At 27.1% G+C, this 16,320-nt stretch overlaps 1 protein-coding gene across 2 annotated transcripts; it reads left to right on the forward strand.

Annotated features, from left to right (window-relative positions):
- Positions 1-658: 658 nt before the first annotated feature.
- LOC116769134 (uncharacterized) lies at positions 659-3,960 on the forward strand. Of its 2 annotated transcripts, XR_009753917.1 has the most exons (3): positions 659-787; positions 850-1,340; positions 3,863-3,960. XR_009753917.1 is itself a non-coding variant. In XM_032660161.2 (2 exons), the coding sequence occupies exons 1-2, from the start codon at positions 772-774 to the stop codon at positions 1,335-1,337; spliced, it is 504 nt and encodes a 167-aa protein (XP_032516052.2). In that variant the 5' UTR covers positions 659-771; the 3' UTR covers positions 1,338-1,430. The 2 variants fall into 2 exon arrangements, 1 of the variants encoding a protein (XP_032516052.2); XM_032660161.2 differs by lacking the exon at positions 3,863-3,960 and having other exon boundaries at positions 850-1,430.
- Positions 3,961-16,320: the final 12,360 nt, after the last annotated feature.

Genomic DNA, 16,320 nt, shown 5'->3' on the forward strand with positions numbered 1-16,320 from the left:
ATTTACTTTAGAGTTAGTATATTCTAGAATTGAGTGTTATCTTCTGCTTATAAAAAATATATGGTATATATTATTTTATAATTTAACCAAAAAGGTCATCTAATCAAAAAAGACTGGCAACGCTTTGACGATACTCCTTTTTTTTTAGCATGACCATGAACGATGGTGATCTTCCACTACCAGAACCTTAGAACATATAAAAAATATGTTAATTAAATGAAATTGATATTTAAAAAAATATTCCATTAAATAAAAAAAAATGCCACAGGCCTTAAGGGTATTTAGGAGTATATGTATGGACAGGTGCATGTTTACACTTATAATACGTTTATTCTTTGCTTTCAATAGGGTTTTAATATTGTACATACTAATTAAAATAGGCTATGTTTTAGTTTTAGAAACTATAATTTGAAATTGAAATTGAAAAAATAACTACAAAATTTAATAAGTGATGACAATCATTTAGTGAAATAAACATTTCATATGCATAAGTATTTAGATACTCAGTTCAATTTGAAACATAACACAATTTTGTACAAGGTAGTAAAATGATAACAACAGAGAAATGTCTCATTACAAGAAAATACAATTTGTTTATAGGAAAAAATTATTAGCAATAACATTACTTTCATGGTAATTGTGATAAAACGATAAAATTGATTTTATTTTATGCAATTAATAATGCGAATTCTTGTACTCAAAAGTTTTCAAGTATTATTTGTTTTGTTATATTTCATTGTGTAAAATTGTTTTTTTTTATTTTTAGGTATCATGCCAACTTTTTTTAGTAAGTTTTATTTTCATAACCTATTTTATCTCTTAACAGACAATAATTTATTTTTATTTCAGTATTTCTAATCGTTACTATGACACATAAAATTGATGCTAAAAGCATAACAATACAGATTGATAGTGATGATTTATTAAACATACTAAAAAAAATACTCAATATCAATATTGGCGTCCAGGATAGGAACGCTGTTATAAGAAGTGACGTGACAAAAGAGCCTAGTTTATACATAAATCCCTATCATCCAGAAGACGGGATTAATTTGAATGATATTGATGAAGCAAATGTAAAAACTAACAATAAAACGTATAAAAATAAATTAAATAGCGAGTTCACTGATAAGACCAATGATAAAATAGACGACAAAATTGATCGAGATAACACGGCGTACCTGCAAAGTGACAACTATATAAGTGACGATGAAATAACTGATAATATATCAGATAATGATTTTAACAAAAGAGGTACATCAAAAAACATAACTTTAAAAGGAAATCCAATGAAATTTACTAAAAATTTCAACAAAAGATTTATCAAAAAATTGTGACATGTAAGTTTGATAAATTTTAAACAAGTTAAATCCTTGAAATAATTATATTTAAAACATTTCAATTGCTTTTTGTATTTTAATCTAAAACATTTGGATATTATCTATAATAACTTATATTTTAGGAATAATGACTTCCGGCAGAATTTAGGTTTTTCACTTATTTATCGCCCTTTCCACGGTCTATCGATTACATGTGCAAAAAATCACATTTCAAATTTCATTACACTCATGCATATTTAAAAAATTTAAAAAACCAAATTATTTATGTTTATAATAAAGGGTTTTCCAATAAGGGCGGGTAGATTTTGACGGCCCGTGGCGGCCATTTTGTCTTTATGACTTTTGTCAAATCTTTTGTTTATTATTCAACTACTTATGCCAAATCACCATGGTAGATTAAACAGCGCGTACAAATGATAAAACTTTATTATCAAATGAGTGTTCGTTAGTGCACACTTTGCGTGCATTGCTTCCTTCTTAAGGTAGTCGTGGTGGCCCTTCACAGACAACTCTTCAGCGTTTGGTGGCCAACTTTGAAACGACCGGTCCGAAAATGGAGTCCGAAAAGGGTTCTGTGCCATTCTACTATGTATAAAAACATGTTTTTTTGTGTATGGGATATTCCTTAAATATTTATTTTCTTCTATTATTTAGTATTTGTTGTTATACGCGTCGTGGTGTCCTGGAAGTAGGGGCCTCCCTCTTGTACATGAGGGTAAATATTCGAAACCTGGCTGTAAAAGTAAAATGTGATTTCTCCTGAGCTTCTAAGAGTATTGAGATACTATTGACGGAGGTAAAAGAAAATATAGCGTCGAAACCTGAATTTATAATTTCAAATTTCATGTTAGAAATCACCACTCTATCTTGAGCAAGCGTGGTGATAAATGCTCTAAGCTTTTCCATGTGAGAAGAGGCCTTTGCTCAGCAGTGGGCACCAATAGGCTGATGATGTTATTATAGTGCAATAGAACATCATGTTATTTCTTCTTCTTTACTTCATCTGTACAAAATTAAAGAATCTGACTATCATTATTCATGAGATATAGCAAGTTGACCGGAAAAATCCAAAAAGTTTTAAGTGAATCCAACAAGGAATGAGCATTTTTAATTTACCTCCCTTTCCTCCCTCCAAGGAGGAAATTTCCAACAAAAAACTTCCTTAATGCTCACTTGCATCATTGGTGAAACCTACATACAAAGTTTGTAGTAAATCCATGAAGAAATAAAAAATAATAATTTGCCCTTCTTTCCTCCCCCTAGAGGGGAATTCGAAAAATATAGCTTCTAATGGTAACCTACTCCCTTTAACAAACGCACATGCCGAATTTCAGTTCTCTACGATCAGTAGTTTTGACTGTACATTGTCTATCAGTCAGTCAGTCAGTCAGTCAGTCAGTCATTCATTCAATAACAGAAAAGTTTTATATACATATGTACATACATAAGTAGATTGTTCTTTCTATATTACTTTAAGTTAAAGAAGGTCTACAAGTCTCTTCATCTAATAAAAATGATAAATAAACATCAATTTACAACTAAAATAAGTATTTTTATATAAGCTACTTATATCTAAGTAAAAATAAAAAAATGTACATCAAGAAAATGTTCCAAAGACGTATATTATGTTTAAAAGAAAGTAAATTTTCTAGAAGTAAATATCAATAAAGTTGTTCAGATTTTATAAAAACGAAAGTAAAGTGTTTAATGTTTTTAACAATATCTTTTTATATAAACGGCTTAAATAAATACGAAATCCGGAAGCCTACGATCTATTAAATGAACGTAATAAAAATACGAACATTTAAATATATTTTCATTTTATTCCTCAAAACTTGATTTTTATTTTGACTTGAATAGAAAGCCCAGGCAGGAGTCCGAAGGTTTTGTGATTTGTAATAAAATTAAAAACATGTAAAATCATAACATCTAATCTAACGGTAGGCTGCACAAACTAGGTAAATATAGCAGTATTTCTTTTAAAAAATATGGTGTTTAAGATAAATAAATGACATGACAAAGTAATAAATTATCCATTATCCACAATAAAAAAATATTTTATTTTCAAGATCTGGTAATCATCGTTATTTATTTTTGATTAAATTTACGGGGAAAAAATAATACTACAAAAAAATCAGCTAAATATCAAATTAAAAAAGATAATTAAACTAAATGACAACATTTTTAAAGAGGATGTTTGAGAAAACATTATATTATAACATTTAAGTACAATAACTCTTTTCAAAATCTTACTCATAATACTTGTTACTTCCCTTATATAATCATCATCAATTGACATTTAATAGGAAATGTCATATAGTTCTTGTTATTATTCTTTTGTTATTAATCTTTCATTTTTTCGTACAAAATTCCAAATTCAATTCATATCTTTATCTTTTTAAACTTTGATGCTTTATAATAGATGTCACCAAAAGAAAGTGTAATTTGCTTTTCCCATCAGTGGACTTTTATACGAACGACTCATTGTGCCGAGTTATGCTTACTTCATTTTTTTTTTTCAGGTTTTGAAAAACATTAGGGCCCAACTTCTGTCACTGTGGTTCGATTAAATTGTACAAGTTATCTTATTTACACTAGTTCTTTTAGCGATTTTCTTGTTTCGTGGTGAAAAAACTAAATTAAGCAAATTTTTTGGTGTTTATTATTGAAGTAAGTTTAAATGAGCTGGATGTAAATGCAACTTAAAATGTAAACTAGGAGAATTATTCTGTAAGTTTGTTTGAAATAACTTTTTAGACAAATCAGTAACTTTTTTTTACAAAAAATATACTGAACTCTGCGTTTTTCTTACGTATTCAGTGTATTAAAAGATATATAATTTATTTATAATTTTATTATAACCTTTAAATACTCAATGTAACGAATTAAAAATAAGTGGACGTAAAAGAGTGTAAATTGTTTTGATTTTCTTTTATTCCTGAATCATTGAATATTCTATCTGAATTCGATATCTCTGAAGAAAGTATTAGACACTTTCGACAATTCTAATAAACAAAAGGCATTATAGTAAGACATTTGACAATAAGTAATGCTGTCATTTAGAATAACTGTTGTTCGTGATGGAACTTGAAACAACTGATAATGTATTTTAATTATTCTAAGAATTACTTTTGAGGTCTGTTTGTAATAGCTACCTTGTTGTTATTGTTTTAATAATTTTAATATTATGTTAATTAAACATTTTTGATTCTTATCAGGTTGAAACAGTTTCGTGCTTGAAAGGTCTAAAGACAACTTTACATAAATGCAAAAAATCCTTTATAATGATTGTCATTAATATAAATGAAATACGCATATAAATATGTTTAATTTTCGATTTTAATTATTCTCTTTATATTTCTACAAGCAGTATTCCGGTTTTCGGTTATAATGTTTTATTTCATACTGTTTATTCGACAGATAGGTACGATTCCTCTTCAACCGTGAAAGTGCACTCCCTGACGACGGTGTCAATCTATACAATAGTAAAAAATCGCTATTTTCATCATTTCTATTGAATACTCCCCACTAAATATAGGCGGTAGAACAAACATCTAAGTCACTTCTTAAACTTGATGGTTCAATACCATCGGTATTTGCACAGTTTGTTTTTGAAATGAGTAAAAAAGTCCAAAATGGGATTCGGGAGCATCCTCCTAAAGATGACTGTAGGACTAGGAATTAAGATAGAGTGTTAAAGAAGAAACTTCTATTTACTGTTTAAAATAATTTATTAAATAAAATTACGAAATAGAAATTATGCCAAAACGACAGCATTACTGTCAGATATGACTATATGTCTACACGAACTCATAAGGCCCCATCGTGAATTGGTGAGCTGATTTTCACATTCCTGATCAACATTTATCAATCAACACTGGTAGCGTCGTTCTCAAAACCGTACCACTAATTGACAGCACAACCAATTCCCAAGAGGAGTACTGGATATCTTTTTTACACAAACATGATATTCCATGTAATAAGCGTCATTTAACTGTTGCCTTCTGTAAGGGGGAGATACTTTCTCAGTTGGACTATTCCCATTCATGGAAAATAAATTCCAGTTTAATTTTATCGTCGACGATAATCACAGTGTAAATTGTATGCATATATTTTTTTTTTATATAAATGGATTTCAATTAAACAATCCCGTCTAAATTATTGTGCTAAAAATTAAATCCATACGGTTCATATTTATTATTCTTTTGACCTTAAACTAAGTAAACTGATTCGCATAGTATAAAAAGGTTATGTGCTTATGTTGTCATTTATATAGCGATTTATTAATGATGCCTTTCACAAATACAAATGGAGTGTGTGAAGTGTCAACTACGAGTACAACCCTATGTCATTCTGACATGTCGTCAACAACATTTTAAGCGGCTTATGCTTTCCCGAATTTTGAATTTATTTCAAAAAGTAAATTTAAATCGTTTTTTAAGGAAGGTAGTAAAATATTAGAGGTTTAATTGTAAATAAAATGCGTTTTTTACTTCTGAAATATCTCATATAGTTTATAAAGGAGCATTGTTTAAAGCTTAAACTCTTACAAACTAACAACCAATAAATCAAATTAAATCTCATTTTATGTTCCATCATGATATTCTGAACATGAAGTCATACATATCTGGCCCTAACACGTATTTTTATTTACATTGATTACCATTATATCGAGTTTAGGTATTAAAATATAAAATATTCTTTAGCCTAGATAACTCCTGATCATTGATCAAAAGAAGAGTAAATAGGAGAGTTGTCAGAGAAAGTCGGCTTCACAACAAAATAAACATTCAAAAACTTTTAACACAATATAAATAATTAAATAGGAAAAAAAAATTTATTGAAGCAAAAATTTTAATTAAAAGATAGGGATTAGTATATAATTCAAATGAAAACCCTTGTCTTCGTTAATAACAAAGCTATAAACGTAAATAGCCATTCATTTAAACAATCTCTCTGAATGTTTTTGGGATATTTCGGGGAAGTTGATTGTGAACACGTGAAAATACGAATTGCATTGAATCTATTACTGATGAATAGAAAGTGTTAAAGAAATTAAATTTAAAACAAATTAAATTCAAGGAGTTTACTGAAAAGTTAAACGACCTTAATGAAACAGCATCATTGGCTAATACCTGAGATATTAATGAGAAATCACTTTCAGGTTGTCGGTAAGAATATTGCAGATCAATTTCATAACTGACCTATTACTTTACTACCTACACTATAATTTGAAACATGTATTACACTCAAAATATAAATACTTAGAGGAAAAAATAATATTTACAGACAGGTAGACATTCTGTAAACAATATCACAGTTGACTCAGGGACTGTTAACCGGTAGATGTGGTTGGAAATATATATTTTTTATTTATTTGACTAAGAGAAAGCATAATATTTCCCATTCCTTCATAAATCCCACTTTGCAATGTAAAGAAAATATTAATGTTCTGTCAACGAGATTAAACTTTTCCCCAAACATTATAATTATAAATATGAGAGTGTATAAATAGAAATTTTTGTTCATTCTGTTCAATTGTGCCGAATAAAGCGTAGATTGCATAAAATTGTTTCGTTTGATTCCAATTTAATTTCATATAACCTTCGCTTTGGCACAAAGCTTAGAACCTTCTATTTAGAAATAACGATTTTTATACAGGGATTTCGTTATTTCAATTTACTTTAGAGATGAAGAATCCTGCATTCAGCAACTTTGCAAAAAACTAAAAAATATTCCAGCAATATCTACGATTCGATGCAAGTTTTAAAATGCAAGTTTTAAAACTATCTATCGTAGCAACGATTTGTCATCGGTACACAATTCATTTATCTTCCTGGCTTTTCAAAAGGCACTTTTTATCGATAGGAAATAGATTTAAGATATGTTCTTCACATAAATTTATTTTAATATACTTATTTCTAAATTTGAAGATTTGTTTGTTTTGAAGTAATCCCGCATTTATTAGAATTATCTTTATAAAATATTAATATTTTAAAACTATATTTATTTATTTTTTTGTTACAAACTTAAAGATTAATTTGTTTTTTATTCTTTTTTGTAGTTTTAGACATGCTTTTGTTGAGGGAATGGAAAAGGTTGTGGTTTTTGGTTTAGCTTTTTTTTGTACTATTTAATTCTAAACTTTTTAAACGAAATAAGATGTAAAGGTAGGTAGCGAGTACCACGTGGATTTAATATAAATTACTCTAGTTCACAGCTACTTAATGACAACTCAAGATCCTATTATTTGTAACACATTGTCGATAAATTATACGATGTACCTAACTATGAATGACATTTATTTAATAAACGACATTTTATCCGCATGAATACAATGTACTTTCGAATCTCAAAGACATTTAAGAACAAAAAATACTAAGCTTTGCCGTTTCTCAAGGGAAGTAACAGATATAATATTTGAATTTATGAATTATGTTGTGGTTTTAGAAGAATTAAAGTGTAGAGTTAAAAAACGTAATATTTTTATAATTATATTATTTTCTCGTAATAATTATATTATTTTCTCCATAAGAACCTAACAGTTAACCTAACTACATCAAGAAGAGAAGAGTACGATTTCTTCTTGATTTAGTCTTCTCTTTGATTTAGTTTATTGTTCTAATAAGTATACCTAGGATAGATATTTCACTTTTGCAAATCTTAATATAAAAAACGCACAAAATATGTAAACGTTACTTTGTTAGTACAAGACATTTTAAAATTACGCCATGTATAACTACAATGTATTAAATATTTTAAAAATTTAACATCCTTGTAACAAGAACGTGACTGTACATATCTGTTTAATATTAAGAATTTTTCTCTAAAACTTTGAACCACACAAATTTTTTTTTGTATTTAAAGTATTGCTTGGTATTTTTATACAAAAAAAACACAAAACATTTTTAATAAGAATTTTGCAGTAATCATTAATTTGTTAGCACTAATTTATATATTTGGAGATAATTTTTAGGCTTTGCGTTTTTAGGACTCAATAAATTCATAAATTGTTACAAAATCTTATTAAATAAAATGTGTAATTCTTTATAATTTATTTAAAAAATTCAAACATTCAAATGCATTTTAAATTCTTCAAACCGCTTCTATTTGGATTTGATATCACTGTAATCTAGTTGAACCTTTCTGTCGTGATTTGGAATTTAAATGTCTGATTTCGGGCTGAAATAAATAAAGTAAATTAAGAGTAATTATAAATTCATGTATTACTTATAATTAACATTTTCTATATATCAAGTTCAGGATATTATACTACAATATAAAGGGTTAGTAATGAAAGGACTGACAACGTTAATAATAATTGACTTAACAAACACGTTTGATATATAGCATGTTTCTTTATTTTTATGTTATATTGGTGCACGCCTCTATATGTACATAGTTTAATATTTATATTTCAACGATTTCATGTCAGACATGTGAAAAATATCCCTTAATTCAATCATGCTTATTACACGTGCAAATTTTGAGATCCTTATTTTTATTGGTAAAATTATTATTTCTATTTAGTCTAAATTTTACTTTAAATAGTAAAAAAATAATTATTTAATAAAAAAAATACTCGGATGAAAATCTCAGTAATTTGCTTAATAATGTTTATACACAATTAACGAATGAAAAGGGTTTTTAAACTATATGGTCGGCTAGTTTCAGATACCGTAAGTAAATACTGAAAATTTTTCGAAAAAATGAAAAATATATTTTTTAAATGTCCGTAATCATCTTAATATGTAATATTTCATTAAAGTTATTTTTCTCCTTTATGGTCTCACAACGAAGTAAATATATCGGTACAGAATTGAATATACAACTGTATTGTATTTGATAATAATACGTGAAAATGTATTGTATAAAACTAAAATTCGAATTAATTAAAAATTTACCAAATGTTAAATGATTTTAATATTAAGGAAGAAATTAAAATCAATGACTTACAAAACTTTGTTAAGAATATTTGTAGCAGAAGCTCATTATAAATTCGACGTACTTACCTTTTGTTGTCTGCTTGGAGTTATGGGTGTAATAAATAATCCCTTAGAGCTCCTAATCAAATATTCTACATAGAAATGCTCATTGTTCTTAACCAACAGTAAATACATTAGTTTGTTTTTATTTACAATTTTAAGTTTGACGTATAATGTATTATGGTGCAATCATAGCTATGACCATTACTATAAGTTTTATCCATTTAAGATGCTAATGTACAAAAATAAGTAATTGCATCTATTTCAGTAAAACGTAACGATAATAACTGTTAATGTATTATATCAGTGATATATGTATATATTTATTATAAATAAAATAAAATATGCTACATTAATTCTAAGAGTTATTTGACGTTGGAGACCGTTATACGTTAAATACGAAACTGCAAGAATTTTATTACTTAGGTTTTCTTAAGTATTTATAAATAGTTAAATGGTAAAAAATTATCAAGAAACTCCTTACTCAGTAACTCAGTAACTCCTTACTCAAGTAACATTACTGACTATATAAATAGGATAATATTATTTTTTTATTAAATTTATTATATATAGATACATTATGCATAATTTTATATTTACAGATCCCAGTTTGTTATTGTTAATAAATATATTAATGGGTAGCAAGGTAGAGTAGCTAGGTCATTTTTAATTGGATAGACTGTATAGGTAATGGAACATGAAAATTGCTTTGAAATTGGCCCGTGGGAACTAACAGTCTTTTTTGATACCGGCTTTTTTATCTTTGAAGTTGTTTAAAATACTCTTTTAATTTTTTTTAATAATACGAAACTGTAATATATAATATACTTTTCGTATCTATGCACATGCAATTAAATAGTATAACTCAATGATTTAAGTTTAGCTTCATTTCGCAATATATTGTACTTAATGTTATTAAAATTATTGGTCATTAATAAACTTAGGAAACGTAAACATATTTTATAACCATATTTCAAACCTAAGTACATAAAATCTAATTAATATATATTCTTAGAGCACAGAATAACGAAAAAAAAAATACGAAACGAAACGTACGCAAAATATAAAAGTGTTAGAAATAAATTAGGCAGTACTTCCACTTACATTTTATTTGCTCCACAACTCGTAACAGACTGCCCCCGTCCATTAAATCCTAAAATTAAGTGAATGAAAAATTTCCCAGTCGTTGGGAAAGTTGAATGTCAAAGATATATGTTTGTAAAATTACTAATATTTTAAATGATATATATTTCTAGCAGTTGAAAACTATTATCAAAGCATTCAATTGGATGTAATAGTACTAGAAGGAATCGGTTTGTAAATATTTTTTTTTGTATACGACCGTATTGAAAGCCTTCTTTTCTTTGTCTTTTTTATTAATTTGTTTTCACTAGCTATGGCGTCGCTGTATATTGCTGTTTTTTAATTAAAAGCAACATACATATATATATGTATGTATATGTATATATACTGATACTAGGATAGTATAATATATGTGTCTAATTGTAAAATTGTAAAAAAAATTTTTGGGTATTCCATATCAATTAAAATAAAAAATACATGATTCATATAAAAGTGGAATGAAAATATATTTTACGGAAATAGAGTAACATAACATATTCTAAATGTAATGTACGAGTAAACACTGGTCATTATACCCCAAATTCTTTATTATATACATACCGTCATGTCTGGGGTATAAGAAAGGATTAACAAAGAGCAAAACATAAAGCATTATTTTTTCATTATAAATATATGTATTAACCCTATGGCTTCAACGGGCTCTCTGGAGAGAGTAGATAGTCTATATTAGACCCAATGTAAATGTACCCTACCGAAAGACCCGTACCCGTATCCTAAACGCCCATCCCAAGAATGAATCTGACAATAAGAAAAATTGACCCGAACGTTTTATTTACATTCTTATTTTTAATATTTGTTATTTAATAAACTACATCAGTGTTAAAAATTACAAAAAAGTAATTAATCAATAGTAATAAAAAAAATTGTAGCTACAAACAAGTGTCTGTTTAAACTCTTAGAATACATAAATTAAATTACTATATTAGAAATATGGTTCATTGTATACGACATTGAAGCTTGCGAGACTTATTTGTGAATATAAATAACAGTGTAACATGTTAGTAATTTAGTCTAGACATAAGTAAACGTAAAACAAATGCCAACCCAATTATAAAGTTCATTAAAACCTTAATAATTAATGTTGAGAAAGTTTTATCATAAAAGTTTTTAAATAAATTACGTTTTCATTCAAAGTATTGTTTCGTATTCAAAAAATAATTTATTTATCGTACCTATTAAAATATCTAAATTTGTTGAGTCCACTAAGTGAGTAAATCTGGTTTAAACTGTGATAAAATTTGACATAGGAAAGGAACAAGGCTCCGGAAAAATAGACACAAATTCTAATAATATGTTTATTTATTTTAAAGAACAGAAACATGATTTTCGTTTTACTGCTGCGTCTAACAAGATTCAAGCGATTTTCATATCTTCTTATAACCTTATTGAAACAGTAACTCCTCCTGGTTTAAGTTTCATGTCTTTTATGTAACGTTTTGCATGAACCAAAAATATATGGTAATATTTTACCTTCAGGCAAGTATAAAGAGAGTTAATAAAAAAAAATTGTAGACAAATTAGAAAGACAATCGAAATTATTCACGTGATTATCTGACTAAAAACATATGAACTTAAAATCTGTTGTATTTTTTATTTATTTTCCGTTTGTTAGTTACTTTTGAATTTATATTCAATTGAAACTAACAAATAAAAAATAGAAGTACGAATTACTAGATTTTATTTTATTATATATGCTTAAATAAACTGTCTCTATTTATATATTGGCCTCTTTCCAAACAAACATCAACAAACGACATCCCACAAATGTCAAAATTCAAGTAAGTTTTACCAAAGTTTATAATTTATGCAAGTTTGTTTTGCCTTATATATTCAGTTTCAAACCCGAAGAAGCAGCTAGCAATTTTCAATTTTATTTGAAGAGACATAAACCAATAATATTTGATCTCTTTCTCATATCTTAGTTTTAAATTAAGGAGGGAATTGATAAGAATTAAGGGAGAATTTGGTTATGCTTGTTTAATAGCTCACCTTTAATTTAATGATCGTCTCTGCTGAAGCATGAAGTCCAGTAAAGGCGTCAAAAATCTGGATCGGGCTAGAAAAATCCGGTCTCGGATGTTTGAATACTATTTCTTATATTGAAATAACAATAAATGTATGTTTTTGTTTTTAAACTATTAATATGTGAATAGAAGGTTTAATACACATAGTTTTAAATATACATATTGAAAATGTAAAAGTTATCACAAGACATCAACAATGAAATTTTTGTTTTTGTGAAGATTAATACGAAACAGTATCTCTTAAGTTGATACGAGATTGTCTATTAGAAAGTAAGTTCAGTAATATAAATGAATTACTCCCTTGTTTGCGTCAACAACTGAACAAATTCTGTAATATAAAGAATTCTGAAGTCATGCACAAATTGGGTTTATTATCTTCAAATTACTTTCCCATAAAACTTATTAATATTCAAATAAACGTATTTAATTTGTGTTTTAAATATACATGAATATGTCAAATTTTTCTATTCAATGGCAATTAATTAAATCATATATGTATTTAATAAAAGCACAGTATTATTTTTTGTATAACGTTATACTTAACGGGCCTGTCTTGACAATGGCCCACTCGCTCGGTGACGCAGTCAAAGCCGCAGGGCGAACAGTAATTAACTTTACAAATACAAGATGTACGTTTCAAAGATAGGGAATGGTTATTTATTAGTCAGAAGGAAATAAAAGTAGTGGATTCATGAAAAAGTATCAATATAGTAATAGTTATATATATATAAATAAATAAGTAGGAACAACATTGATTTTTTAAGTGTTTTTGAACTTATCTTTCAATGTTTACTTCGTTATTATGTAAAAATTTAATTACGGTTGAAGTATCTATTTCAAAAGTTCTTAATAGTGCCATATAAAACTTTTTTTTTTTTAAATATTTTAAGTAAAGAGTTTTGGGGGTGTTTTTTAAGAATTATCCAAAAGTCAACAACTAACGAGGTTAATTTATTTTCATTGTATACATTAATTTTTTTGAAAAAAAAATATAATACTTTAAAACGTTTAGACTAATATAAACTATCAAAATCTTGGTATATAATGAACTTTTACTAATGAATTTGAAATTTTTATTATGAATGTAAAATTTGTGTTTTAAATGATTAATTACCTAATTAAAGGAATAACAATTAACAAAGTCGGAAAAAATCTTATTTAATAACCAATTTCTGTTTTTTTTTTTTTTATAATTACATTATAAATTAAAAATTATTGTTCAATTTAATATAAGATTAATTAATATTTTTTTAAAAATCCTAAGGAGTTTAGTTATGAATCAATTATGTTGTTTTTACTTGCATTCATATGTCAATGAAAAATATTTTAAGATTAAGTCTTTACAAATACAAAACGAAAAGTGAGAAGTCATTTGTTAAGAATAATAATAAGTACACTTTTCATTTTATGTGATTTTAAGTGCAATTTAAAGTGCTATGTTTTGCAAATAGTTTCCTTATTCTGTACATGTTTCTTGGATAACGGAGATATAATTGTAATTAAGGAGATTAAAGATCCACCTGAACTTAATCAAACAAGGATTTGGCACGTCAATAATTAAGATCTAATCTATAGATAAAGTTTGCAAAAGGAAATAAATGAATATAAGAAAACCCCGAGTAGATTAAGACTGATTGATGAAAGATTGAATTTGTTATTTTTTTTCAACTTAACATTAATATACTAGTACTAATTTTATGTATCAACTAATCAGAACAGAAAGTTAGACTAAGCCTTAAAATTTAGCGAGCAATTAAACATTAACAATAAGTTCACAATCATACTTTGGTGTACCATGGTTTAAATAAAATTTAATAGGCCCGCTTGCAACTACTTTTTAAAAAATAATGTAATTGTCCAAAGCTTGATGTAAACTTTTCGCTTTCAACAGAGTTTCATCTGCCTTAGGAAAATGTTTATTGACAAAGAAAGAGCGTCTTAAATGGTATTAAAATAATGGGAGAACGGGCAGACTTATGGATCGATGAAAAGTATATGAAGTCAATCATTCTTGACGGGGGATAATTGAAGGAAGTGTAGAGTAAGTCTATTTTGAAGTTCCATTACTCGTAAATGCGGTAGGTGGTAATTACATGTTACATTGTTTTATTCTGTTACTTATTTCATTAATAATTAAATTTAACTCGTTGAAAATATAAAATTTCAATAACTAACATCTTATCTTTATGGAAACTATAACACATTAATTAATCTAATATTTACATAATATGTTTCTCACCAATTATATAAGGTGGCAACCGGAGGTTCCAGGAAAACTACGAAACATACTTATATGTATATTATAATAAAAATTACATATTAAAACTTATAACCTATACCTAAGACTACATGATTGCCCCGATGTTAGGATAGCAATGCCATTCCATTGCTTGTGTGGTATCAGGAATCTTCTGGTTCACACGGCTTGGAGTCAGCGGCGTCACTCGTTATATGATATTTTATATATACAACGATGTTGTCCCGGCGATGTTCATTTATTTTATAATATGTAGCGCGTACGTAACACACCTGTTACTGTTTGTAAATATTTTTAATTTCTAAGCCACATTTAATCAATCAATTACAAATTTAGCCTTGTAAGGTCTTATTATGTTTCATGTATTATTATAATAATTTATTATAGTATAGTATAAAAAGTAACTAAACGCATTTTTTTCATTGAGCTTTATATTGCAACTGGAAAGCCGAACATTTATTTAGTACTAGAGGATCGAAAATAGCAAACAGTTAACGTATACTTAGTGAAGTTACCTACTTAACAAAACTAATAAAATTTTTATATATCCACCCCCAGTCTTATCTCCTTAGACTTTTGAAACTACGCGTGGCGATTTTTGTGGAAATAAAGTATTCTTAAAAATCTTTTAGTGTAATTTATTAATGAAGGTCCCTAAAACTTGATAAAGTCCTGAAAAACTGTTCTCCACGGAGGAGTTAAAACTAAAGTAATTTTAGGCAGGGCCCTTTTAATTATTCTAAAAAGTAATTCAATCGTTTAGTCATCTGCCTACTACAGTGGTAAATTGTTTTATTAAAACACGATTTCCAGTCGCAACGAAGTTTGTATTGACAATTTTTTAGACTTGTTATGTTAAATTATGAACGTAAATATGAATTACCTGAAAATAAAAGAACTGCAATTAATTTAGAGGCCAACCACTTCTATAATTAACGAAATAAAAAATATCTGTACATTATTATTAGATTAAAATATAACGGTATTTTTTGTTTTCTCAGTATAAAGAAGGTACATGAAATGGCTCATAAAATGCGTCATAAAATCGTTTTTCGCTCCATAAAAAAATCTAAGTATCAAGTTTTCGTCAAAAGAAAAGTAAAGCCGTCATAAACGCACAAAAGGATTGAAGATATTTTTAAAAAATTCTTCACTTCTTTGTATTCAAATACAATAAATACGGAAATAAAATCATTGTTATAACTAGTTTATAAACATGATTTTGCCGATTCGTCACTAATATCGAGATGTGCCACTGAAACATTGTTTATAAGATAACAATTTTTGTTTGATTTATTAAAAAAAAAAACATGACCACTTAATTAATTTTAACGCGGTAAGAAAGTAAAGCTGTCCAAACATTTGCGAGGTATGGGGGTTTGTGGGTAACAATATATTTGAAAATAAAGTTCACGGTTAATAACGGTCTATTTCATTAAATGATTCAAATAGTATTTCTTCAAGTATTTTAGATCGTGGAGTATGTGTCAAAAATAATCAGATGTTATTAATTACTGAGTGTAAAACTATTACTTTGCAGAGTAAATAATTCAGGTTTGCAGCACACATTT

Source organism: Danaus plexippus, chromosome 5 (assembly GCF_018135715.1).
Source record: "Danaus plexippus chromosome 5, MEX_DaPlex, whole genome shotgun sequence".
Taxonomy (NCBI): Eukaryota; Metazoa; Arthropoda; class Insecta; order Lepidoptera; family Nymphalidae; genus Danaus; species Danaus plexippus.